This window comes from Zootermopsis nevadensis, unplaced genomic scaffold (genome assembly GCF_977971745.1).
Source record: "Zootermopsis nevadensis isolate Lab colony 2312 unplaced genomic scaffold, Znev_1.0 Znev_ptg000010l, whole genome shotgun sequence".
In the NCBI taxonomy this organism is placed as follows: domain Eukaryota; kingdom Metazoa; phylum Arthropoda; class Insecta; order Blattodea; family Termopsidae; genus Zootermopsis; species Zootermopsis nevadensis.
In genome coordinates this window covers 21,628,532-21,655,110 of record NW_028259142.1, presented here as the reverse complement: position 1 = coordinate 21,655,110, position 26,579 = coordinate 21,628,532, and the positions used below count along the sequence as shown (strand labels likewise).

At 43.6% G+C, this 26,579-nt stretch overlaps 2 protein-coding genes across 10 annotated transcripts in view; one reads left to right on the top strand and one right to left on the bottom strand.

The window, feature by feature from the left end:
* LOC110834231 (uncharacterized) overlaps positions 1-26,579 on the bottom strand; it is a 45,341-nt gene that overhangs the window by 17,555 nt on the left and 1,207 nt on the right. The window contains exons 1-3 of one of the 8 annotated variants that reach the window (XM_087346845.1): positions 23,261-23,375; positions 11,097-11,192; positions 4,218-4,394 (exon numbers count right to left, since the gene is read on the bottom strand). The exons of 1 other annotated variant lie outside the window; for it this stretch is intronic. The gene's annotated coding sequence lies outside the window, so the exon portion shown is untranslated. 6 more of the 8 variants (XM_087346844.1, XM_087346846.1, XR_002544537.2 and 3 more) reach the window with 6 other exon arrangements.
* Positions 217-26,579, top strand: LOC110834230 (multicopper oxidase 3). 2 transcript variants are annotated; one of them, XM_022073162.2, is made up of 11 exons: positions 217-299; positions 14,309-14,413; positions 14,827-16,160; positions 16,756-16,966; positions 19,136-19,428; positions 19,723-19,846; positions 21,060-21,277; positions 21,912-22,098; positions 23,284-23,502; positions 24,449-24,667; positions 24,968-26,579. In XM_022073162.2, the coding sequence occupies exons 2-11, from the start codon at positions 14,335-14,337 to the stop codon at positions 25,258-25,260; spliced, it is 3,177 nt and encodes a 1,058-aa protein (XP_021928854.2). In that variant the 5' UTR covers positions 217-299; positions 14,309-14,334; the 3' UTR covers positions 25,261-26,579. The 2 variants fall into 2 exon arrangements, with proteins under 2 accessions (XP_021928854.2, XP_021928852.2); XM_022073160.2 differs by lacking the exon at positions 217-299 and adding an exon at positions 11,693-11,821.

Here is a 26,579-nt window from a genome sequence, read left to right as displayed (position 1 = left end):
GTGGGGAAAACATCCACTCAAAGGAGACGGAAGATAGGTCTTTGTTATTAGCGGCGTTGAAACCTCGCGTTCATCTTCCATAATGTTGCTGTGTCACGAAGACGGAGAGACTTAAGAACATCACGCGTTTGCATTAACTTCGTATCTACAAGCGACTAAGTAGTGAAGATTAGTTCTGAGACACGTGATGACGCGCGTGCTCCAGGATGGATGCTGTGGCGTGCAGATCGCAGTACCTGGCTGAGCGGAGACGGACCGAGATGTCGCTGTCAGTCTACATCCACGGCCTGGCGAACCACGTGAGTACACACACCGGCGGGGCTTCGTGCGTAGTTTATTCGGCTATTAAATGCGCATAAAGCTCGTTGCGTTTGGCGGACTGAAGCCGGGGATTACCAGTTCCCGGGCAGACTTCTTGCAGCAGTGGAAGGAATAGTCTATTTAACCCTCCTCCAAAATTAGGACTGGGTCACTGTACGCCTACTTTTATAAATAATTAAACTGACAATCGTAACTAACCCGAAATATAGTTTGTTGTCTACTCCGTACTACAGTTCACACAAAAATTCTTCTCGCAAAGTTAAATTCGTACGTTGACGAAATTACTCGTTTCGTCAGTTTGGATTCAGGCAAAACCATCTTCTGATCAAACGCACCGGAGTCCAATGATTAAACACGTCAGACACTTAGAGGCTTCACGAAAGCCAGAAATATTGTGCATTTTCGCTGAGTTTGAGCTACTAATTCACTTCGCAACATTTCGCCTTCCTTCTCCGATCTGAAAACCTAAGGTGAAAATATTTTACATGGAAGGGACCACTTGGTAGACCAAGATGTAGATGGGAGGATAACAACATGATTTATCTGAGACTAATCCAGCTTAGAGCGCTGTCCAGTCACAGATGCTTCTGAGCACAGCAGCGAACCTTTTTGATCCGTAAAAGACGCTTGAAGTCAAAATGTTGTGATGACGTCACAGAAAGTAATCCGGTTATTTAAACAGCATTCAACCTATCAACTGAATTACTTTGTCATGGGTTCGCTAATGAAGGACTTTGGATAAAGAATGAAATTAAAGCAGTCCCGCTGCACGCCACGTAGGCGCTTGGGGTGGAGAGCTGGTTTACCTGCGACTCATTCTTAACCTCGGCACCAGATGGGGGTGAGTGGACAGAGTCTAAAAATCAAGTACAGAGTAACCAGAAATACTTTTCGGTACAACGGCTACTTAAAAACGTACGCCCGATTAAACACCGGGAATGATTAACAACGTCTTAATTACACAGCTTATAATAATATGGCGGTTTGTAAATGACAAATTGAAACGCGAGTGGAAGGAACCAGCAGCGGCCTAATTCATGGAGGAACTGAGGAAAACTGAAGGAAACTCCGCCTTTGGACCGAAATTTAAACACGGAGGACCACTCTATTCGGCGTTCTCCGCTTCAGACACAGCGTGTAAGCGGACTATTGTGCACGGTCCACAGAAAGCCACTCTTCACGTGACAGAACAATGCACCAAGTTCGATGAGAAACCGTGCCATGGCCACTGGGTACCTGTCGAGTTGCGGCCGATTAGATTTAACAAATGCGCCTAGAAATGGCGACACGACAGCGTACAGTCAGTCCGTGGGAAGACAGCGAGGAGGCCCGAGATAAGAGGAACTTACACTCCAGACTACAGGTAAGGAATTCACGACGTCCTCGCCTCGTCGCCCTTACGAAAATCGCCTCACGGGTCCACGAATTTCAGCAGAGAACGCGTTGCTACCTATCAGTGGTCACTGTAACTACGATATATCATTATGTCGACGGTCATCAAATTAAAATTTGATGATTCCACGATATACATCGTCATTTGATGACCGTCGCGTCGTTCGGCCGCCTCTCCTCTCCCTTCCAGGGTCTTCCTATATTCCAGGTCACCTCACGACGAACTTCCACCCCGAGGAGCTAGACACCCCTTCCCCCCCCCACCCAAGGTCTTTTACTCGCTTTGCAGCTTTCATTCTTACGCCCTCGTGGGCTGCGAGCTCATCCAGGAACCCCCGTCACGATTTACAGTCGGCGTCACTTTCTGTGACAGATTTCTTCGAAGTGAAGGATTTGCGCTTTGAGGCTTGTTGCATGGACCTGTTGTTGTTGTTGTTGTTGTTATAGGTTAATTAAGCAAATTTTGGGTGCCAGTGGATCCAGAAACGACGCATTAGCTCTGTCTCGAGAAAGTCTTGACCGCGGGTGAAGGATGACGTGTCAACCCTTGCTTAGTTACGGATCGATTGAATTCCGTCACACTTGAATTTCCAAGAAACTTGCTAATAAGTGACTGCCTCGTTCAAGTGTTCAAGGTCAAGATCCTCTGCTCCTGATTGGCTGAAAAGAATATTACCTAAAACCAAAGAAAAATGTTATGAAAAGTGTCACTCCTCTAGATTCTCAGTATTTTCACGAAGACTTCAATGCGTTAGGTTTTACTGACATCTGCGAACCAAAATGTTTCGAAAATGCAGCAACAAATTATTATTATTATTCAGTGTTCTGTATTACGACAGGTCCATTGCTCTGCCCAAAAAGAGCTCTCCAGTTTTCCCTATTCTCAGCTTCTCGTTTTAATTCCTGGAACGTCATATTCTTTCCTTGTAACAAATAACACGCAATAAAACTTTTACCTAATTTATGACAAAAGAAGGCGAACACGTCGAGCGGGGAGTGATCCCAGAACATGGACAAGTATCCCTTCGTTTGCACAAAAGAGAGAGAGAGAGAGAGAGAGAGACTTGACAACAGAAGCCATTAAACTTTCATTCTCTGCAAATGGACGTCAGTTTTCGTCTGCCCCTGAGGCACAGAAGCTTGCAGAACACTTGAAAGAAATTAACTAATTTAATTAATCAGTTTAACTGAAGTGATATTTGAAAGCAAATCTAAGGTAAATTACATTTCCACCAGAGGGGCAGTCTCGTGTCTGCAGCCCAAATCCAGAGCCAAGTGCGTGCCGGAACGAGAGGGCGGTCGGCTGACGCGGAAAACATTAAAACAGCGTAATCCACGTGACAGTCGGTTACATGAGCGGGAGAAAGTGTGACGGTGGTCAGGGTTTCCAGCAAGCCCTCTTCGGGATGCAACACGCAAACTCTAAGTCGAGAAGGCGCTGCTTTGACAGAATGCCCTTGTCTTCCGGTCTCGTATTTAAGGGGTTTAACCACGTCCAAGAAAACGGTGGTGCTTGGGAGAATATCGCAGACGATGGAGCTCCATGACATTAACAGGACGAAATGGGCGAAGCGTGTAGCACGCACGGGAGGATGATATTAAAATGGTCTTAAAGGAGTAGCGCGTGAGGAAATTTATTGACTAGCTGAGAGACTATCAGCGTCTTAAGGACTGTGAACAATGACGTCAGTCTTTACCTTGTGCTCGGGGCTACTCTGATAGGCCACTCGTTCAACTGTGAAATGCAATCGGTCCTGAAAAACCACTGCCGATATTTCACGCCACGAACTGACATTGACGACTTTATCCGTAGACTGTCAACATTATTTGTCTGAAGCTGTGCTTACTCTCGGCCTTCCATAAAACCGACCAAGACAAGGCCCAGTCTCCACTTATTCTGGAACAGAGATCCTCACAACGGCCAACTCTGGGCCCCTGATTGCTGTCAGGGTGACTGCTCAACGATCTCGAGATTTCCTGTAAACCTTTCGCCCGGGGCTGCCTCAAGCCGTGAGGCTTCAGCACGACGGAACTCTCAATGGATTTCTTCGTGTGATTACGCAGTCCCTCCGAGGACCACCGAAGATCTCGCGGCAAGGCCTCAGGGTGGCAACGATCGATTCTAAAGAACGCCACGCTCATTAATACTTTGTGCCTCTCGATAGCTAAACGGCACGGGGCATGTGTCGAATAATATTTTTACAAGGACTCGCACTATGGAGACCTTGTGCCCGAATTTCATTTCACGCGCATGACTGGCAAGGAAATAAGGATTTGCGAGGGCAGAAGAGGTACAGTCTAGTGCCCTTATCACATGCAACGTCGTGGCTCGTGTACGAAAACTGATAACGTGCAAAATGACTTCTACATGAATCTAAAGGACGATCGGCTAGAAAATGAGGACAGAAAATGCCAGTCAGGCGGACTTGAAGGGAGAGAAGCCCCTCGGAGAGGGGGCGAGGCATCTCGTAATGATTTACGGCCTGGACTGGGAGAAACTTTACTTCGATGGAAAGCAGCTAAGAATCCAGCTCTTCGCATCACGTAAGGCCATTGTACTCCAGTCACATTCCACACAGACGCTGGACGGAACACGGACTTTCAGCTGTTGAGGAAGCGGCTCGGGGCGGAAGGCAGCCTGTGGCCCGCGCGGACTTCCCACTGCGACCCTGGACCAACGCCTGCAATGTGAGGGAACGGCTTTTGTGAACACGGCAATGAACCCTAGAGAAGGCAACTTTTGAATCTGGTAACGAGGGTTGGCCACCAAAATACTCGAAGGAGCCAAAGCTGGCATTCGCGGGTGTTTACCGAGCATTTCAAGAACACGTGACGAATGCTACAAAGACGTCAGAAGTTTCAGACGTTTCAAATATTGTCAACGAACCTTAAGACTAGCAAATCAAACGGCGACACAGAATACCGGAGCAGACAGTGGAATAGAAAACCACGCCGAGACCACGACGTAAATGGTTGTCAACAGACAACCACAATCTCGCTTCGTTGGTTGCCTTCAAGGACTGGCAGATACTGCTGACGTTTCAGAGATAATTACTGCGTTCATCATCAGGGCGATGACGGAGGCAGTAAGTTTATCTGAATGTCCACCATTCTACACGGCGCAGCCTTTAATCATCGTAATACCAACCTCGGAACACCTAACCTTCTACGTTTTCGTGAATTCTCGAGAGCGTTGCACGGGACGAACGCTGTCTTCCGCTCGATACCACGAGGTCTTCTGCACTTTCCGTCATCGTCTCTCCTTTAACCGGTGCCACCAGCCCGCGATGCCGTGTCCCGAAGGAACGCGTTCTGGCATTCATTTGTCATCTTTTCTCTTTGTTCACGTCGTCAGCATGAACCAGTACTTGACATGACCCAATCCCAGGTTTTGTTAAACTTTCCTCATGGCTATGAGGCAACGTCTTGCTTCAGACCTTTACGCTGACCGCAAATTGCCCTCACTCGAGTCGCCACTAAGCTAATGGGCAGAGCTGAGCCAACTCATTGGCCAACCTCTGAAACGCTGGTCTTCCCACTACGAAAGATGCTTCTGGTCCAGGAAACAAGGATCGTTCTCGAGTCTACTACATGCTAAACCGAAGATCGCAGTGGAGTCTGGCAGAAGCTTACCGACGTTTCAGAGATACCTGCTCCCTCCATCATCCGGGCGACAGCCACCGTGAAAAAATTGAAATCCTGCAAATTTCTTTAACTCTATGGAAAGCGAAGGTTCATTGCCGTGCTCATAACAGCGCGTCACCAACCCCTATGAGATCCATTTCAACATCAACTTTCGATCCACGCCTGCATCTGCCCAGTGGCGTCTTCCGACCAAGCGTCGTGTAAATTTTTCTCGCCTCACCCACGGCCGTGCAAGTTTCGAGGAACCTCTTCAAGAGAAACGTCGGCGTCATCTGCATATTCAATGTCACCTCTCTCTCTCTCTCTCTCTCACGTCACATTCGTCTTCATTTCGAAAATACGTATTTACGTCTTTGTGACGTTTAAGTTTTAGAAAGGAACGGCATTGAACAATTTGCATGAGGCACAGAACACGTGATCTTGCGATAAAGAACGTCAGACTGCTTTTTCCAGTATCCACAGTGCCCCCCCCCCCCCACCTCCCGGAACCAAAATTCAAATTACATTGGTTCATCGGTTAAAATGTTTCAGACAAAATTCCCAGTCACTGACGCGCATTTCGGGTCCCGCTCAGCAGCAGAACTGAACCCGCAACTCCCAGGTACTCGACGCAGACGCGTCCAGCCGAAAAGGGAAAGTCGAGCCACGATGATCCGACGAAACTTTCAAGGCCGCTGTCTCACTCATCTCAGCATCGTTTGCCGGTCCACGACCAAAACTTTCATGGGTCGTGTCCTGTCGCGTTACGTAAGCCAGGGATTTCCGCGGCGGAGGACACTGAGAGCGCGCAGAAATTCTGCAGACTCCTTCAGATCTACTGGGCAAGAGGTCGAAGGTCTCTCTTTGTTTCCTTCTTCCTCGCATTCCTCCGTTCCTCTCTAAACATCTTCATCAAATTCTAGAGCGGTCGTTCCTAGGTCTCTCACGCTGAGGACGAATGCCTGAGGAAAATATCTGGACATGAAAAGAAGGGACCGCTTTGAGAACAGGCGCAGAAGGGAAGGATAATATTAAAAACTGATCTTAAGCAAATCTTGCGAGAAACTGTTGCGACTGCTTTTACAGTAAACACCCTGTATTCTAATTAACATTTGTAACGTTACTTTAGATTAATTTGAAGACGACAAAGTCTGAAGGTCACAGTTTTTACACTAACTGCAAGTTACGTTGCACCACAGAGGCCTTGCTGTTGCAAATGATTTAGTGAAACGGGGGCAGAGACCCGACGCCGATGTTCAGCCGAAACGTCTGCTGACCAACGGAGAGACAAAGGGAACAACCCGGAACGAGTCGTGTTTCGACTTATTTTTTCGTTGTCTTCCATTTTCAACGGGAGACGCTAATTGCAATAAAGGGGACCGAAATTTGTCACGTTGACTCCCAGTACCCGGTCCAGTCGAAATGCGTTTCTTGTTCTCGCAGATTAGAAGCGAGACACAAACACACACGCAGTCAGTGCAAAGAACGCGAAGTTTCCCAATTCTGTTGGCACTCGCTTACATAAAGAACGTGGGGAAAGGATTCTTATCTCAAGATTATTCGTGCGATTAATAAAATTACATTGTCAGAAATAAGACGCAAGGTGACGTCATGTGAGAAACAGCGCTTACGTAAGACCTCGCACGCTCGGTCTCAGGCCCTAGGTCGTCACGAAGAGGCGACTCTTCGGAACAGAGTCCTTCCTGACAAGCTGACGGTCGCCCAGCAGCTGGACAAGAAACTGAGAGCAGGGAGAGGCTGGAGAAAACCTCGACATGCGAAGGACGAAGTGACGAGGAGATCCATTTTGTACCCATCCAATATCACACGCCAACGCCTCAGGAACTTCGCGATCGAGAATCCAAACCGAGTTTTTTCCAACTTGTTCTTACTTGGGGGTTTTCCCGCTTCCAACTTCAGTGACGTCCGGTCTGATTTACGGGTGTACGACGCACGCAGCCGAGCGGTTGGCACACCTGATTCGTATCTGGGTTCATGCCTCAGTCCCGACTCAGGATTTCGTTGTTTTCCTCAGTGCCTCTAATATGGCCACGGCGTCTCGTCTGGCGCTGGTGTGCACGGGGGACGCCCAAACTTTGAGTGTTTGTTTCTGCGCATGCGCGCTGAGGTTCGAGGCTCAACAGACGATGAAGAGATGGACGAAGGAACAGAAGAATATCAGACTAATACGGAATATAATAATAAATATAAAGAATAAATATCTCTACTGAACAGAGTCCTTAAGGAGCTGCTGATTTTACGCCTTTTATGGAAAGAGCTGAGCTACGCGCATCCACGGCCACGTCTTCGCGTGTCGCAACAAACACTGCGTGCTACACAAGCCGCCAACCTCTGGTTTAATCACCAATAATAATTATTAAAATAATTACATGGTCTTCAGTTGCTTATTTGCTCTCTGGACCAATTATTCCTCTCGGCGCCTTCGATCAACAGAGAACTGCGACGAGAAGCTTGGCTTCATTTTACCCGCCCGTTTGAAGAAAAGGCGGTCTTCCCCTCCCCCTTTCAAGACAATCGCGTCCGGTTTACTGACCAGACGCAAAAGAAAAGTCATAAAGGAATTCGAAAGGTCACCGGAACAGGAAATGGAGTAGCAGGTGCTTCGACGGACGGACGCGCCAGGAGACAGAGCTTCTGTGCAGATGGATGACCACTGACTGAGCGAACTTAAGTCGGTTACCCCAAGGCGGCAATTTAACTTAATTAATTTTAATTCACATCGCATACTAAACGAATAATTACCGAGGAGCACCGATCTTGCCAAGTTATAGGAAGCTCTGTTAAACATTCTTCCGTACGAGAAACTGTTGGCGATAATGGAGCGTGGATTTCGACGTGATCCATCGACCAGCGATCGGAAGAAAATTCGCACATTTCACGATCGCCTGTGGCCGTGTTACGCAACATTGCCACTGAGTTGAAAGCAAATAGTCGGTCTCTCGGGCTGAACCCCAAACTAAGGTCCTCATTAATTAATTAACTTAATGAATTGAGTCCACCACCGGCTGTTTGCGAATCGCATTCCCCGCTCGGAGTGGCCTGACGTCTTCCTAAACACGAACATAGACACTTCGGTCCTTCGAGAAAGAGACAAAGTCCCAACAGAAGATGGCCGAGCGGCTTTCAGCTGAACCCGGTCCAGACCCAAACATCTCTAAGCAGTTCATCTCCTCTGGCACTCGTTCATTGCGTCTTCGCGGTTCCCTTAAGACACTGCTCCCCAAATTTTTCCCTTCATTACCCCAAAACCTCTTATCAGAAAGTCCTTTTTACCCAATGTAGGTTAAACGCCAACACAAGACAAGTGAAGAGAAAAGCAGACAATGTTTGATGCAATGTCTTTATTTTAAACGTCTCTAAACATTTTAGAAGCCACAAGAAATTTATAAATCGCGCGCCTGTCATGGAACTCTTTTTCTCAAAAAAGTTAACAGCGTTTTAATCTGTCATTCAATTTGTAGTCAAAGTGCACGTCACGCCCTCTGGCTTCACCGTACATAACAATCCTGTCATTTAACTACCGCTAAATGAGCGAATAAGAGAGCGTCCATCATTCTGAGTCATGCGAACTAACAAAACAAACAAACAAAGATCCCAAGACTTTACTTTACTCCTGAATGGCAGTTCACGCTTCGGAGTTCGGCCAAAGGACGCGAACGCCAGCCAGAAGCCGTGACCGGAGAAGGTCCTTTGTTTAAAGGCTCCTTATTTGTCCCTTCGACTTTCGCGACACTGAACCAAATGCTAATTTCGCTTCTGCATCATCGCAATAGACACGAGGAATGTCCGTCCTCGCCGAGATTGTGGGTGCATTTGCACTCTCGTCTACGGATTGGCAGGTTTCATCACGTGTTCGGTCCTCTGATGACTCTGGAATGCGCGCCGTGCCACTGGAAGTTACTCCAAAATTCACAATTTACAATTACGTAACGTAATTACCCGCAGGGACAGATTCTCAAACGAGGAAATACGAAACCGATCAAAGACCACAAATGACACACAAAATCATTTCGACTGAAAAGAACATGGAGGAAACCTCTTACATATAAACCAATAGGAACGCGGGCAAAGTTTAATCCTCTGAGCTCGGAACGGGCTCTACAGCGCCCAATCCACGCCAAGGAAGTGGAACGAATCGCAATTAAAACAAACATGGCGGCCGAGCGTAGGAGTGAAAGCGAATATGACGGGTCGCGATTGTCACGCAGGCGGCTCGAGAAAACCGCGTAACGTGAACTCTTCATCAGATGCTGAGCGTGGCGTGGGGGAAGGGACGACTTGGTAGACCTAGACGTAGATGGAATGAAAAATTAAAATGAATATAATGATTGGTGCGAAGATCTGAACCTGACGACAGGATACACTGTCGAGCTTTTGTGAACACGGTAATGAAACTTCGGGTTCCATAAAAGGCGGGCGGGAAGTGTTTAATGGCACGCTGAGCGACCATCAGCTGCTGAAGTGGACATTGCCGCACGCAACAGAGACGTGTCGCCAAAAGAGAGTTCAGAATAAAAACTGAGGTTGAGATTTTTCGCCGTTCGGAGCTTTTCATTCAGAAAACCTTTGAAACGAGACCCAAGTTCCACGAAGAGTCCATCAGCGCCAAATTCAATGAAACGCACAGACGTTCCTCGGCACGCGACAGCCATCAGATCCGTCTCCCTTCGCCGGCCTTGCTTTCTCCGGCGATGCGACCGTCGTCCTTGACAAGTTCTTACGACTTCCGTGTTGCACGCAGCGTCAACCAGGTGACCACGCCCCTTCAGCGACGCACGGAATGACCAGAGACCCTCACAACCTTGGACTCTTCAGTAAGCATCCGAATTGTTTGCCCACATCCTGCTAATTATTCTTTTCCTCCCGAGTCACTCCTCTTCGCTGAGCCCTATCAGACATTCGGGAGGACTCCTTTCACGGGGGACCAGCCCACCGCAAAGCCTACGAGACTCTTTCGACAACAACTCTTTTGTCTGAAAACGGTTAGGCGATCTCTCAAAAAGGAAATATAATCACGACACAAATCAAGGAGGAGACGACAATACGCACTCCTGATGGTCCGACTTTATTTGGGCTGCACGTTTCGTTTCTAGTGCGTGGACAATCATCAAGGCACAAAACACGCGAAGCGACTTTTTTAAACTTGGGATAAGAAAACACAAAGAAATGTCCTTTCTGTATTCTTCGATTCTTTCTTTAGGAAGCGTTTTGTGTTTTGCATGCAGAGACAACTGAAATAGGGTTCTCTTTTGAACAAAAAAGGTTTTCAAGCAGAACACAAATGTTTTTTAAACGTGGCGTATTTTCTACGTGACCTCTCTGAATTATTCCTGATGATAAGCTCATTCATCTATTCATGTTAGGGAATAATAGTTGTCACCTGATGATGGCAGAATAGAACCGAAACAGGTAGCGGAAGTAAAATATGGTAAGTATTATTACCAACTTCATTTGTATCATGGCTACACATTAATCCAGCCTCGGTTTTTGGCGACTGATTTCTTACCATCAAAGACCATCATTCACAGTTAAAACGCCTTTCGGTGGAAGGCAGCGGGATTTCGAGGCTTGGCAGTGCCGTGACCTACAGAACGAGGAAAAGTCGTAGCGTATGGACCCAGTTTGTCCCTGCCTCGAGCGGGACTCGACCACACGATCCCAGCGTTCACGTAGTTAAGACCCACGCCTCAGACCCTGGAGGAATCCCCGTGGCCTTGCCCTTTGACTCAAAAACTCACCTGACCTCCCACACGCGGCCTTCGGGGAACCGACGGGAAAATTCCCGCACTTCTCTTTTCGAGCCTGGCGCACGTACACCTGAGGCCGTGGTCAGCCTGGAAAGACAAATGACGTCGGACATTCGTGGTAGAGGTCAAATGATGTTAAGTACAGTTTTCTCTTCAGAAGAAGCTCTGATGTGGGTAGTGCAGCTGTACTCGTTCAGTGCACACTGTATAATATTAAAATGTGCTACAAATAACAGTGTGAATCGGCAGCTAACACAAAGGCCAGGTGGCCAACTGTCAGCATTCATTAAAATAGAGGACGCGGTCAGCAACGAGACATTCCTTTCATCTCCCGCGTTTTCAAAACCTTAATTTCGTTCAGGCCTACGGATTCCCTTCTTCTGTAAGAAAGCCGGAAAATCTGGTGGTCCACGTCTCATCAGGAATCATTTCGCCATTTGTCAGGAGAGAAACTGCGAGACACTTTATAGAATCGAACGCAGGACTTCCCGATGCGTTAATACCTGCGGGCGTCGATGAAGCAACCTCCGAACAGAGGCATGACGTACGCGCGACGGAGGAGTATTTTCCTCGGGGAAGTTGCCAGTCGGTAGTGAGTGGGGTTCCCCATTCTTGGGAGTCAGCCACCGGCCGACAGCAGCAGAGGTCTTCAGTTGAAAGCGAACATCCGACTCGCTCGCTCGACCCCTGACCGCTGGCCGCGTCCGACCATTCAAGTAAGTGTTCTCCAGCAGACAGCTGACTCGACGGCTCAGACAGTCGACTGGGCACGATTTGTGAACAAAGCGGAAGGGTTTGTGACACAATTTGTGGTTTTTGACTCGACACCTGCCTGAAGGTACTAACGGGAACCAGTAACAGTCGACCTCGGCTCGGAATTAGAATTCCCCAGTGCGAAGCTCGGGCGATCGCTTGTAATCTTCTTATCACAAGGCCGAGGGGTGAAAATTTCACGTTACGAAGTGCCCAGCTGCTAGACAAGACTCGGCCACTGGCATTATCACACGCTAAATTGGAGCTAATTGCTACGAGCGTTTCTTTGTGTCGAGAACTCGCGGTCTGACGCGGCTTCAAAACAAATTCAGGATTTTTTTTATCTGCAGTCTCGATAAGTCGAGGTTAAGAACTTTACAGTCGTACAAGAAGTAATTCCACGGAGCAGACTCCTGCTCGAGAAACCGACAGTTCCTCAGCTGATCAATAAATTCATTGCCGATTTCCGAATTCACAAGAGCCAGATGAATAGTAATCACCCACACCAAAATTCTATACGACTCCCATCTATACCTTGGTCTTCCTGTTTTGAACACGGGGTCTATTCTAAAAGTTTTTTATATAATTGTCAGAGCGAAAAATTTTCCTTTCGAAATCAAAGGCCTCGAATTCTTCTCTGGGTTGAAAATCTGTCTGTGTTCGAAGTTTTGGTATTACGGAACCCTTAATTACAATCATATTAAGTAAAAGGAAGCATAATAATATTAAAATGAATGTAAGTTTCAATTACAAAACCAATTAACGTGTTTCAACGAAATTTGGTATTAGAGGTAAAATTCGTTTATATTACTTATAGCTGCAGTTGAAGTATTTACGTCAAAAAATGGGAGTGTATTATTTTTTTTCATTGTCCTAATTCTCGGCACCAAAATAATTCAATTTCGCCCGGAGCAGCGAACCACAGTGTGCACATCCCTTCTCCTTTCTCTCGCCATCTTTGCATTTCCATTTCAATAAAACCGCTCAATCACTTCGTAACTTATTAACGGAGCTCTGCGCTGCCGTGTTTAACAGGAAGCAGACGGAAAATGGCGACGATTAAAGTGTCTTATGAAACTCCCTTCATAATGGAACATTAATTTGCAGAGAAAGCACCGCTCAATCCGAGTCAATTACCAGCAGAATCTTGCGTCCGCATTCCAGGCTCAAATAAGACTGAAATCCTTTCGCTCCGTAACTCCTTCAACACACGCAACACGCTCTACGTGTCACAAAAAATATCCGGCGAAAACGAACAATGAATCGAATTGGTCAGTGGCGGATCGTGAGCGTATATTGCGGCGAAGTGGTGGGTAATGTGAACATTAAGCAGCCACCGTCAAACAATTAAGGAAAGACTTCAATCGGTTTATCATCCCTGGACAAACAAACAGCCCCTGGCGGTCACAGAGTTAGTCTGGACGCGGGAGCTGAACCCTCGTTATCCAACCCACGAAGTTTACATAAATTTGTATACATTTTAATTTACAGTATAACTGTTGTTCATATTCTGGATGAAATGCATGACAAGAAAGAATAAATGTTGGTCTTGCTGCCTCCATCATCAGGGGGATGATGATGGAAACAGCAACGACCTCTGAAACGTCGGTAAACGTCTATAAAAGTGGATGGCGAAACCAAGAAGACAGTAATCTGCTTACTTCCTGCTGTGAGAACTTCTTCTTTTGGAATCCGACACAAATAGGACACGTCAAAGAATTTTAATACACAAGCCACGTGGTCGCACTTGCTGGATGTAGGATTGTGAGCCAATATGGCTGACAGCCTATCTGACAATTCGCATTACAGAGAGAGGACCAGCCCCTCGGCTCGCCGAACACAAGTTATCACTGGGACTGATTTAGTTTCACTGAGAGACGTGACCTTATAAAAAATGGTGACTGATCTCGCATCTTCTCATTGGAACTGATGTCATTTAGCACAGATAATACCGGAGCGCAGCAGAGTGGGAGGATGTTATTAAAATTGACCTTAAAGAAAAGGACGTGGACTGTGTTAATACGACTCAGGACAGACTCCAATGGAAGGCTCTTCTAAATGCAAATATGTAAAAATGTTGAACGACTTATTGGACAACTTGGTAACCATCAGCGTTTGAAACATGTCTGAGCCCCACAGAGCGGTTAGGAATGTCTGATTGTAATCAAAGCAATCGACTATTTTATTACTACGACTGCGATACAATCAAACGACAGATTTCTATAAAACGTGAGACGTTCTGTTGAATGTGCCCTGCAGAGAAGTCACAAAACCCAGAAGTTACAGTGTAACATTCGCTTGCTAATTGTCATCATATTTCACACTAGAATAAGGAGACCCATGAGCCATCGTTTGCCTTCACTGAATATCTCAGGTTGAGACAGGACATTAACATAAAAGTAGACACCCGGTTTCAGTTCGCATTCTAACGTGTGTGTTCTTTGATGCAGACGCTCTGAGAGTCGCCCACCACAAGATGTGTCATTTAAAATGGTCACTTACGCTGTCTACGCTGCTTCACCTCTTCAGCCACGGCCTGACTTCAGCTTCAAATGGTTAGAATTCCATTATTTATAACTTAGATTTTTGACATTAAACTGTATTTATATTTGAGCAGAGCAACTCTAAGTTGCACGAATATATTTTATACTTTTATTCTGATTTATAGTCATTCACCTATCAAGAAACCATAAGGTCCATCACCATGATTACGAGAGACCACCATCAGTCCTGTCCTCCAGTTTACACCCTGTCACCCTATTTCCATGGATCCATTTTAATATTATCCTCCCTTCAAAGACTAGGTCTTCCAAGTGGTCTCTACCTTCACGCTCTCCAATCTGCACTCTTTATAATTGCCCCCATGCATGCTACATGCCTTGCACATCTCATCCTCCATGATCTGATTACCCTAAAAATGATACGTAAGTTGTGCGAGTGAAATTAAATACTTTTTTCCTTTTTGCAGAAACAGAAACAATCAGCACAAGAAAGGAGGTCCAGCATGGTGAAATGAATAAGTATTCCATTCCGCAATCAGACCGCTCAACAGGAATTTACAACACGACGCTCTTGGACTCGCACCAGACTATTCCCGACGACACGGTTGATCTTTCTGTCGCGTTGACCCGGCCGCCCGAAGAAGAGCTACATACCCCCTCTTTAATTCAGCCCCATGATAGGTCTAAATATTCTCCAGTACCAAGTCCTAACAAAACATCCACCTCCATTAATAATCAAGAAGACGGTAACTCTACTGAAGGCACGTCGGTTCCTTCTTCACTGTCTGATTTTAATGACAGAAAACAACTTTCTTTTGTATATAGTTCAGATGTCAGTGAACTTCCTCTTGCTAGTGAAGGCATGGCAGATTTTAACATCACCGAACCTGAGACCTCATCCAACACAAGTTCCTCTTCAGAATCCAACGCAAAAACACCTTCTCAGACTACAAGAAATGTGAGTTACCCGATGCTGCCCAGCTCTTACGAGCAGAGCACCGTACCTTCAACATCAGACCCTCAGATTGACACGGGAGTTCACAATTCTACCTCACACAGAGACTACATTCAAAAGATTTCAAATCTGGATACAGAGGGGACCGTCAATCTGCAAAATATGTCTGTACCTCGGGCCACAGATTCATACAGCAGTCCACGCACCTCTCAAGTAAATGAAACGAGTGACAGTTCCAATAAAAATGCCAGTCCATTTCCAGGAGATGCGATCACAGCTGATTCGCAGTCTGGAAGTGGAACATACAACACACAGAGTGAAGGAAGGCAACATTCTGCTGTGGCCAACACGCGTTCTTTTCAACAGCTAAATAATTTTAGGGCATCAAATTCTGAGCCTCAAAATGGAACTGATAACTTAATGATACCTAATGGCAATCAGCATCCATCTGTTTCTGACAGCGTCGATAGTCCCCCACCAACAAGCTCTTTTCCTAAAAAGAATCTTAAACCTCTTTCTGACGAAGGACTCCAAGTAATTTCATTACCGACTTACCATCCAAATGACGTGATTCATGTCTCATCATCCGAAATGTACCCAAGTGATGGCATACGTAACGCATCTCATGAAGAGAAGAATCCGTGTGCAAGGACGTGCAAGGAGGGCTTGCCGTCCATGGTGTGCCGGTACAAGTTTGAACTGGAGTGGTACTACACCATGAGCAAAGCTTGCTACAACTGTCCACTAAGTTTGGACGACTGCGACCGAAAGGACTGTGTTGTGGCAGATGGCGTGAAACGTCCTATAGTCGTGGTCAACAGACAGATGCCAGGTCCCAGCATTGAGGTGAGCTCAAATTCTGCATAACCTTTTTAGATATACAAAAAAAGTTTGGGATGACAGGCCACAAAGTGTGCAAGTGCTAGAGAAGCTGCCACCAGCTTGAGAACATTTATCTCCTAACATGGTACACTGCCATAAAGCTGAAACATGATATGCAATGTCAATGTCGTCATTTTAAGGCAATGGGGAATTCAGAACACCCTGAGAATTACCAAATAAAAAAAATGTATTATATTTACATAAGTACATAGATTTTTGGAATTCTGTGTTATTTAAATGCAAAGTGCATGTACTTAATGTTGCACTCTGTTCTTTTAATATCAAAGAGAGATAGCGTCAGATTCATATGTTACACAACAAGACTTGAAGCATTAATACAAACTGGTAATAAGTAAGTCTTCAGAGCTAATCAGCTGTGTCAGGTGGCCTTAAAAAAACCAACTGTTCATCCCTGACGATTAGGACCAAGACAGCTCTTCAAACGCTGGTGCTTATGGCCACCTGACACGGCTGATTGCCTGTGAAGACTTCGTTGAATTTAGTCACCATGAAAGCTACATATCATACAACATTGATGAATGTTTGACTAATGCGTTAGGTGTGCAAGGGTGACCGTATCATAGTGGATTTGCAAAACCACATGATGGAGGAGAGCACAAGTATTCACTGGCACGGACATCACCAGCGTGGAACGCCCTACATGGATGGCGTTCCGTATGTCACCCAGTGCCCCATCCCACCCAAATCATCATTCCGCTACCACTACATCGCAGACACACCTGGCACTCACTTCTGGCATTCACATTCAGGTACGTACATTGGTGTCACATTTTATAAAAAAACCTATTAATAAGGTCAGTTTTATCTGTTAAGCACCAAATGTATCAGGGAGTGGAGGTATAACTCCACGAACTCTCAGTTTTGGTAGTATATGAGTGGAGATGCCAGCTTCATGCATCTGCCATTTTAACCCCTGGTACCCACTGGATCTCGAGAGGCTGGGGTCCTCAGAGGCAACATGTACGTCATGGCAAGAGAAAGTTCCCCGTCCCTATTGGAAATAAAGTCACTGTGCTAACTGACATATCACAGCTCATTTTATTGCAAAACATTTTTATCTGAATGACAAAACATCACTCTTATAATGAAAGAAAAGTAATTTATATTTGTGTAGATCTAAAGTTTCAGCACCACTGACACAAAGCTTGCCAATGCACCGTATCCTGAGCCAAGTCATACATTACTTGTCTAAATTAATTTTAATATGATCTTCCCAAATCCATCTGACTCTCCAAAAATGACTTTTCAAGAAGTTTCCCCACCACACTTTCCTATGATAGGAATTGCAGACTTCAGCTATCTGGAATAAGCTGCACTGAATGCTAACAGTTTTCCAACATTTTGGCAAACATTGCAGTGACTTAAACACTAGAAAAATGCCAACATTCAATGTGACTTATGCCCAAAAGCCAAATGACAAGAATTCTGTACGACTGTCACATCCTGTACTATCCAGAGATCTCATTTAAATTCTTCCATTTTTCATGTAACCTCCTTTACGTCCAAATACTGCCCTGAGCATTATTTTTAATTAGTTGCCAGTCACAAACTTCCTTGGCACAAATGGAACTTCATATGTATCCCTGTGAGTGAATCTCATTGTACTCGTAGATACTGAGCCCCCAACAGAACAAAAGAACTTGGCCATCAGTTTACTAGTGCCCATCCCAACGACTCCGATGCACCAGCTTTAGCCAGTCGAAATACTCAGCGTCTGCTCCGGTTAGTAGCCTCGCTAGAGACACGCTTCAGTGATATATATTTCTATTTATTGCATTCTAAGATATAGGTTGATGACACTTTATCAATAACATATTAGTCAGAATCGTTAATGTGAAGAGACCACTTTGGTAAACTCAGGCATAGATTGAAGTACAACATTAGAGCGGACTTTAAAGAAAAATGGGGGTGACCAAATGGACTGCGTTTATGTGACAGGACAGAGGCAGGTTCTCATGAATATGATATGAATTCTGGGTTTAATAAAAAATATGGAATTCATTTACTAGATGAGTGACGAATACCATCTACAGAAAAACTTTGTTCCATGAAGTTACTTGTCTACAATGCAGGTGTGCTACTGACCAAAATGTGTCAACATTCATCATAATTATTGCTGCTTTTATAGTTTTGTTTGTATGAAATGTCCTTTACTTCTATATCAAACGCTACTTGTAGGAGCAATGCCATCCTCTCTCTTAAGAGCACCTTCCTTTCATAACTTTTATTGTCATCTAGGATATTTTACTGTCCATGAATTATGTTAAATGTGTGTCAGCGTGGATGAATATACCAAGTCAGCATTTATATGGCATGCAAATAAGCATGACTGCATCAATATTTACCTGCTGACTCAAGCAAACTATCTGCGTACATTCCCGTATTATTGTACGATGTTCATGCTGCTGTCATGTAATTGACCTTCTAGATGTTGGTGAAAAATTTAACTGTCTACAAATTTCTGTCATGGTGTTTTCCAACTGGACCAGAAAGTCCATCTCGTCCCCATTGTTTTCATTACCCTAACAATATTACAAAAATGCTCATTATGCAATTTTCTCCACCTTCTAGCAATTAGTAGGATTTCAGATTTTCATGGCAGTCTGTCCAAAAAAGGCTTCTCCCTTCACTTATTTCTTGTTATTTGATTTTCACAACTGGAGTTCAATGTACAGCTTTGAGTTTCAGGGATGAGCCATGTTGATGTTGAGAATTTTCAACATATGACACAACTCATCCCTGAAAGCCAAAGTTGTACACTTCTGTTACTTCTTCCACCTTGTGTCCAAATGTACTCGTTAGTACCCAAGTCTCAGAACCTTTCAGTCTATGTTCTTCTTTAAACGTGATATCCAAAGTTTCAGACCCATACAAAGGAACACGTAAAGTTGTATATAATATTTGCAATTTGTAAACAGGTTGTCAGAGGGCAGATGGAGTATTTGGAGCACTGATCATTCGTGTTCCATCATCCAGTGATCCTCACAGAGAGCTGTATGACAAAGATCTCTCTGAACACATTGTGCAAGTCCTGGACTGGGATGACAAACTAGGAGTGGAGAAGTTCCTGGCACATCACCATGCCAATGGAAACAATAAGCCAAAGACCCTGCTGGTTAACGGAAGGGGCCGCTTTCACCAATTTCAGGATGTAAATTCTGTCACTAGAAATGTGACACGTTCACCTATTTCAACATTCACTGTTCAACAGGTATTATCTCTTCCGTCTGAGTTTGCATTTATAATTATGTCTGGTAATGAGTTACATTTACTAAGGATTTGTTTCAGGCCTGAATAAAAATACAAAACTTTTACTGTAGATTCTAAATACCCCATTTTATCAAAATCACTTGAACAATTTCAAAGATTTACATATGTCCCATTTGTGCAGAAACCTCTCAAAAGACTTTCACTTCATTTTGATACTGTGATATTATTGTACAGAAAACAAAAGAGCATGTAAAAAGTAATTTGTTGAACAGATTTTTTCTCGCGATAATTACAGGGCTTCCGCTACAGATTCCGCCTCATAAACGCGGGCTTCCTCAACTGCCCTATCGAGCTGTCAGTGGATAACCACACCCTTTTAGTTATCAGCAGTGATGGAACTGATCTGAGGCCAGTGGAAGGTAAGCTCTGCAGACAAACGTGTATTAAGAACATTTCTAAAATTCTGGTTCATTTGTCCACAATGCTCACATGCAGCTCTCTACTTTAACATAAATGCCAATCAGCTTTTGTCACAGAATGACACTACATTTTTTCTTTGGGAGTCCGTGGAATACTGCGCTGCAGTTGGATCCGTGGAATACTGCGCTGCAGTTGGATCTTCCACTGGAAGTAACTCCCTTTATTTGAGCTCTGCTCTCTTCAGACACCACACATCTTTCCACAGTTTGAAGATGGCTGTCTTGTGGACTGCAACACCGTGTAGTCAGGTAGAAGTTTATCAACATTTCAGAGATCCCTGCTGCCTCCATTATCAGAACAGCTTAAAATGCTGGTAAACTTCTACCTGACTACATGGTGCTACAACCCATTCAACAGCCATCTTCATGCTTACCACCATGAGAACCTCAAATTCTACAAATTTTCACGGGTTGTTTGAGTAGCATATAACCGAGAAGTAACTAACAAACTCCATGGCATAAAATCTCTCTTGAGCAGCTGATGGTTGGTTGACTGGCTGTTGCAACCAAGAGATAGCTATAGACCCTATCCTGAGTCGGTTCAATTGATTTAATATTTTCATAATTTATTTCGCCAAGATTCATTTCAGCAGTATGCCTATGCCTAGTTCTGCGAAACCAAATGTTGTATGAATGTACTGTTTACCCAACGCATATGTAACCCATTTAACCTTTCTTGAGTAACTGTCACTAATGACACTAAGTGAAGAGCAACATGGCAGAAGAAAAAAAGAAACACGCGCGCACGCGCACACATACACACACACTACATACAAGTATTCACCAAAATTGAGGAAGATGATTTCTTGTTCTATACTATTTTTGTGGAAGTATGAGAAGTGAGGATTTATATTTGTTATAGTACACACATCTGCTAAATATATTGAAACTATAGACAAAATAATGAAGCACCTGCATATTTAACTCAAACAAGCTATAATTCATATTTGTTTGTTTCTTCCACATTCATAAGTATGAGATTTTAAGTACTCACTGCAGTGAACAGTAATGTTATGTTGGCGAACCTCGTAAGTAGGTACCGATGTCGGTATGTATCTTTGCGTCCACAAAGCATTACACCCCAGAACACCGACACTAAAATTTCTCAAGTGACATAGTGTGCGTGCTTCACGTGACTTGTTTGTTTTCTCAGCTAAAACTCTGGTGACCTATGCTGGAGAAAGATTTGATTTTGTACTAAAAGCAAATAATAAAGTTGGCAACTACTGGATGAGGTTCCGAGGGCTGATGGACTGTGATGAACGCTTCACTAAAGCTCACCAGGTTGCAGTGCTTCATTATGATGGCGCCCCTCTGAATGAAGAACCACCTGGGGAGGTGAGATACGAAATACCCCGGAGGGAAGGACTGGTAAGTATGGCGCATTACGGCATTCATCATTCATATCCTCAAGCATGATTATTGCTCTTGCTAATCTGTTTCATAGCATCAGTCAGCTTATCAATAAAATAATTCTCTTATGTACATAGAAAGTGCATTAATATATCATTCTCCAGTTTTCAGATACCAAGAGTAAGAACATTTTCATAAATTCACATATGCTGGAGCAACTTTGCCCACTGCAATTCTCATAAAAAGAATCTAACTTCATAGAGCAGTAACCTTCTTGATAAACTGATAGTTCCTCAGATAGTATGGACATTCTCTGACTTTTATGGAATCCAAAGATCTATTGCCATGTTCGTAAGAACCCTATCCTGAGCCAACTGACTCCAGTTCACATCCTGGTCAAGAAATTCCCTTCCTGTTACGGAACCCAGAGGTTCATTACCGTGTTCACGAGAGCCTATTTTGTAAGATTCAGTTGATGGAATATTCAATGTGTGTTAAGCTGGTAACAATATTTCTTCATTGATCTAGCCGAGTACAATTCATGGTATGTTTAAAATGTCAACACTGTCAGTCACAGCACAGATGCCTTCAAATAATTCTGAAATATAATTTATTTTATCTGAATTAATTAATTAATTGATTCAAATTTCAGCAAGTAAACTCTCTGAATGTGGGAACTGCCACTGCTGGATCACTGGTTATACCTGAACTGCATGCAATGGCAGAAGATGATCAAAGTCTAAAAGAAGAACCTGACATGACATTCTATTTATCATACGATTTCTATGAACTAGACAACCCTCATTACCACCGGTCACCATTTTATGGTTTTCACCAAGGTTTGTTCATACAAAAATACTCTGTGCTAACATCATTTAACAATAAATTTAATCTTAATCCAAAGTCTACAAACCCTAGCATAGAAAGTGAAACTGTCCGAATAGGAAAGTATTTAAGATATAGACCCCAGTCTCTAAAACATTGCGTTCTTTTGAAATTAAGGTGATGGACAAAGTTGACAAATCCTGTAATTATAATAAACCAATATCAGGACCTTTCAGAATCAGATTTTAAAAAATAAACTTAAGCTTTTCATTTTCTTTTTTTTTTTCCAAGCACTGACCTGCCCTTCAGACTGAATTTTTCTTTTGGTTGCAAATACTGAAACTGGCTAAGTCACTGCTATATTTCTCTATTACTTCTTGATTTTGTCTGGAAAACTTATATTCTTAGAACAAGCATGAAAACTAAAATGCTCAAATAAAATGGTACAAAATGGAAACAATTATATTTGGAGTAAGTCCTGAGAGAGTTAAGCTACTTCAAGAAGAAACAGCTGTTTTGCATGAGCCGGGATAGCTCAGTCAGTATAGTGACTAGCTACGGGCTGGACGACCGGGGTTCGATCCCCGACTGGGGCAGAGGATTTTTCCTCTAGCCTCTGCGTCCAGACCGGCTCTGGGGCCCACCCAGTCTCCTCTACAATGGGTACCGGGGGTCCTTTCCCGGGGGGGGTAAAGCCGGCCGGGGCGTGATGCTGACCACTCACCCCCATCTAGTGCCGAGGTCAAGGAAGAGAGGAGCTATACCTCCACTCACCCCAAACGCCTACATGGCGTATAGTGGGACAAACTTTACTTTACTTACAGCTGTTTTGCACCACACATTATGGTTATGAAACCATGACTCGGTTCTTCTGCGATTAGGTAATGAAATTTTGCTCACATCAGGCAATATGGCTATCCTTCCACGACTCGTTTCTTCCGCGCACAGACGGGGGCATTTCACCCACTACAAATGTTATAGTTGAATCAACAGGACTTGGTTTCTTTGCAAACAGCCAGTGGGATATTCTCCGCAATGGTTCTGTCACCAAGACTTTGTTACCACAGCCTCATCTGTGAGTACGGGGCCCACGACTCATGAAGCAGAAGGCATCAGAGCAAAAGACAAATGCTATAGGATGATGGTGCAGCAATTGCCGACGTTCTATTAACGTACCTTTCTGTTCGCTTTGTTTACAGTCGCCAGCAGGTTACAGCGTCTGCTTACGCCTCAGCTGAACCATATATCATTAAAGTTGCCACCATTCCCACTTCTGTCCCAGCACGGTGACCTCGGCACACGATATCCTTTCTGCAATGAGACTACCGTAAGTGGCTGCGAAAGCAAGTACTGCGAGTGCACGCATGTGATTGAGGTGCCACTGGGGGCTGTTCTGGAACTCATTCTCATTGACAAAGGTAAAACACTTGAGGCACCGGTTGAAATATACAAAGCGCTGTTAGAACTAATAACAAAATTTGTTTTTGCTCTGCAGCTCATTCACATAGGAGGCAGAACGATGAAACAATCTGAACTGAGCGGTAGCCACCATTCCCCAAATTTAATCAGCTCTTAATTTATTCACAATTAAAACTGTGACCTGTTGCTGGCATTTCCAAACACAGGACTTCATATGTTCTCTTCACCAAATATTATTAGGGAGGTCAAACCAAAGTGGATACGATAGGTGAGACATGTAGCACGCATGAAAGAGATGAGAAACGCTTACAAAATTTGATTTGGACTTCAGATTTAGGTATAGCTGCGGATAACAACAGAACTCAGAAATACAATTCAAGATGTAAACATAACTTATTTAGCTGAATACAGGATACAGCAATTTGCTCTCGTGAATGAGTAATGAAGATACTAAAGAGCTGTAACATGCCAAGGAACACAATACATCCAATAGCATCCTTCTATAAAAGAACTAGAATAATATTAGGATTTTAAGTTCTCATGATGGTGACTATGAAGATGGCTGTCCTCAGGGTTGCAGTGACCCATGTAACCTGGTAGCAGGTGACACAAGCTATGAAATTAGGAGTGAAGGCACTTGCTCATAACTGGGAGATGAAAATATAATTAAAGATTTTAGCCTCAGAATGTGTCATAATACTGGAAGGAGGCCTTTCAACCAGTCTCTTCAATTCAGGTTTTTGAACTAAAATTCTGTATGCATGTCATCTCCCTATGCGTGCTGTCTGCCCTTCCCATGCACCCTCCTTAATTTGATTATCCTAACAGTCTTTGGCGCAGAATTCAAATTATGAAACTCCCTTAGGATGAGGCTAAGTTTCACAGTAGGTCATATATGAAACAGAAAGGACATTAATTAACATTTTATATGTTGATGTATTATAGGGAACGCATATGATGCAAACCATCCATTCCACTTGCATGGTCATGCATTCCGTGTGATAGCCATGGAACGTCTTAACAGGAGCACGACAGTGGAAGAAGTTAAGGCCAGAGATAAAGCAGGCCTGATCCACCGGAAATTAAAAGGAGCACCGATCAAGGACACTATCACCGTTCCAGATGGAGGTTTCACGATAGTGCGTGTCCATGCCAGTAATCCAGGTATGTGATATTTTCTTTGAAGGAAAAATCAAATGGGAGGGAATAAGAAACACAATTTTTTTTATACTTTAAGGACAAACATCTTTGATGGCAAATTAACAGACAAAATAATGAGATAAGTGGACAGTCTCATGAATGAATGAAGATACCAAAGATGGTTTTGAACATTTACATGTGCACCCATCCTGTAAACTGTCAGTTTACTAACTAAATTATCTTGAATTAGTTATGCAAAAATATGTATTATTAATAAGTACAGCTTCTATTTTGTTTCACACTGAAATAAGTTCTTTCCTTCAGGTTACTGGTTATTTCACTGCCATATTGAATTTCATGTGGAACTTGGCATGGCAGTTGTTTTCAAAGTGGGTCAACACCATGAATTCCCGTCTTCTCCGAAAGCCTTCCCTCGATGCAACAATTACATGCCATCGGAAGAAGAGGCTGAACAAACAAACGACGTGGAAAATGACATTCAAGCCCCTAACAGCTTTATTCCACACTGGTGGCCCCTCAGATCATCTTCAGCATCCATGATATCTGTTCCCCCAGATCTTGCCCTTTTGTTATTGCTCTGTGCAGCTGTTCGGTGACCAAATCTGCCCTACAGACAGTTTCAGCTGTGAGGCGACGTCTTTCCACAAAATCTACAAACAGATGATGTAGCAGCAGACAGTCTCCCTTTCATTCATTCTGTTTCAAGGTCCTAATGGAGCAGAGTTCACTCTTGGGAATGTATCAGGGGGCCGTGTATGTGTGTTTGTCCGTGTGTCCTTCTCCTGATTAAACTACGTGCAACAATATTAAACTCACTCCATGATGCATAGTACTTCTTCAGAAGTATATAGTTGTTCAGATCATCAACAAACTATGCCTCGTATGGAACTTGTAAATTTATTTTAATGGTGATAACAACCTGTCACTGGACACTATCCTGAGCCAGATGACACTGTCTTTTTAAGATCAGTTTTTTTTAATATTGTCTACCATCTACACTGTGGAAGATATCCATTAATGTACTTATTTATAAAAAGCGTAATAAACAGTCATTATTACAGAATATCACTATTAACAACAACATATAAAATTTTATCTAATGATCTTCTATCAATATTATAGCCCTTTATACCATGCAGTTTTCAATGCAATCAATCATTTCATTACCAAGAATTATTTACTCATTTAATTATATTAGATGTTATAAAGATAATCATGTTTCAGCTTTCATAGGTTCATGATGAGCATCTTCATTCACTGTTTCATATATAGTTAAAATGCATCTTTAAAATATTATAAGCATTAAGGTTTCTAGAAAAACTTGAAAGTGTAAAGTTAAAATATTAGTTGGAGTTGTTGTACTTTGTTCAAATTTGTTAAAATGTCAAAATTATCACTGTAACATTGAACTTCTCTCGCATCACTAATCACTCACTATTTTCATAAATGTTAAATTTCAATGCTGATAATGCAGGTCACTTTTTGTTCTTGCGTTAATTCCTTCAAGTTTCTTGTTGTTCAGTTGCACATCAAGCATCTTTACCTGCATACCACCACTTTTGTGGATAATTATAGGAAACATTTCAATAGCTCCCTAGTTGCTTGCATCTGTTGAGACCCCACAAAACAGAATATTCTAAAGAGACTGGACACTCGTTGCCTCTCAATGGAGGCAGAATAGTCCTCTGAAATGTTGATAAACTTCTACCAGAGTACACAGTGCTACAACCTAGAAGACAGCCATCTTTGGACTCATTGCTGTGAAAATCTGAAGTGATCTTAATAATAAAATGCGTGTTTGTGGAATATCTTGTGATCATTCTAAAACAATGTGTTTGTGTAATTCATGAATTATAACTGTCAAAACCACATTTTTAAGGAATTCAAAATACAGCTAACTGTTCAGTGGTTTAAA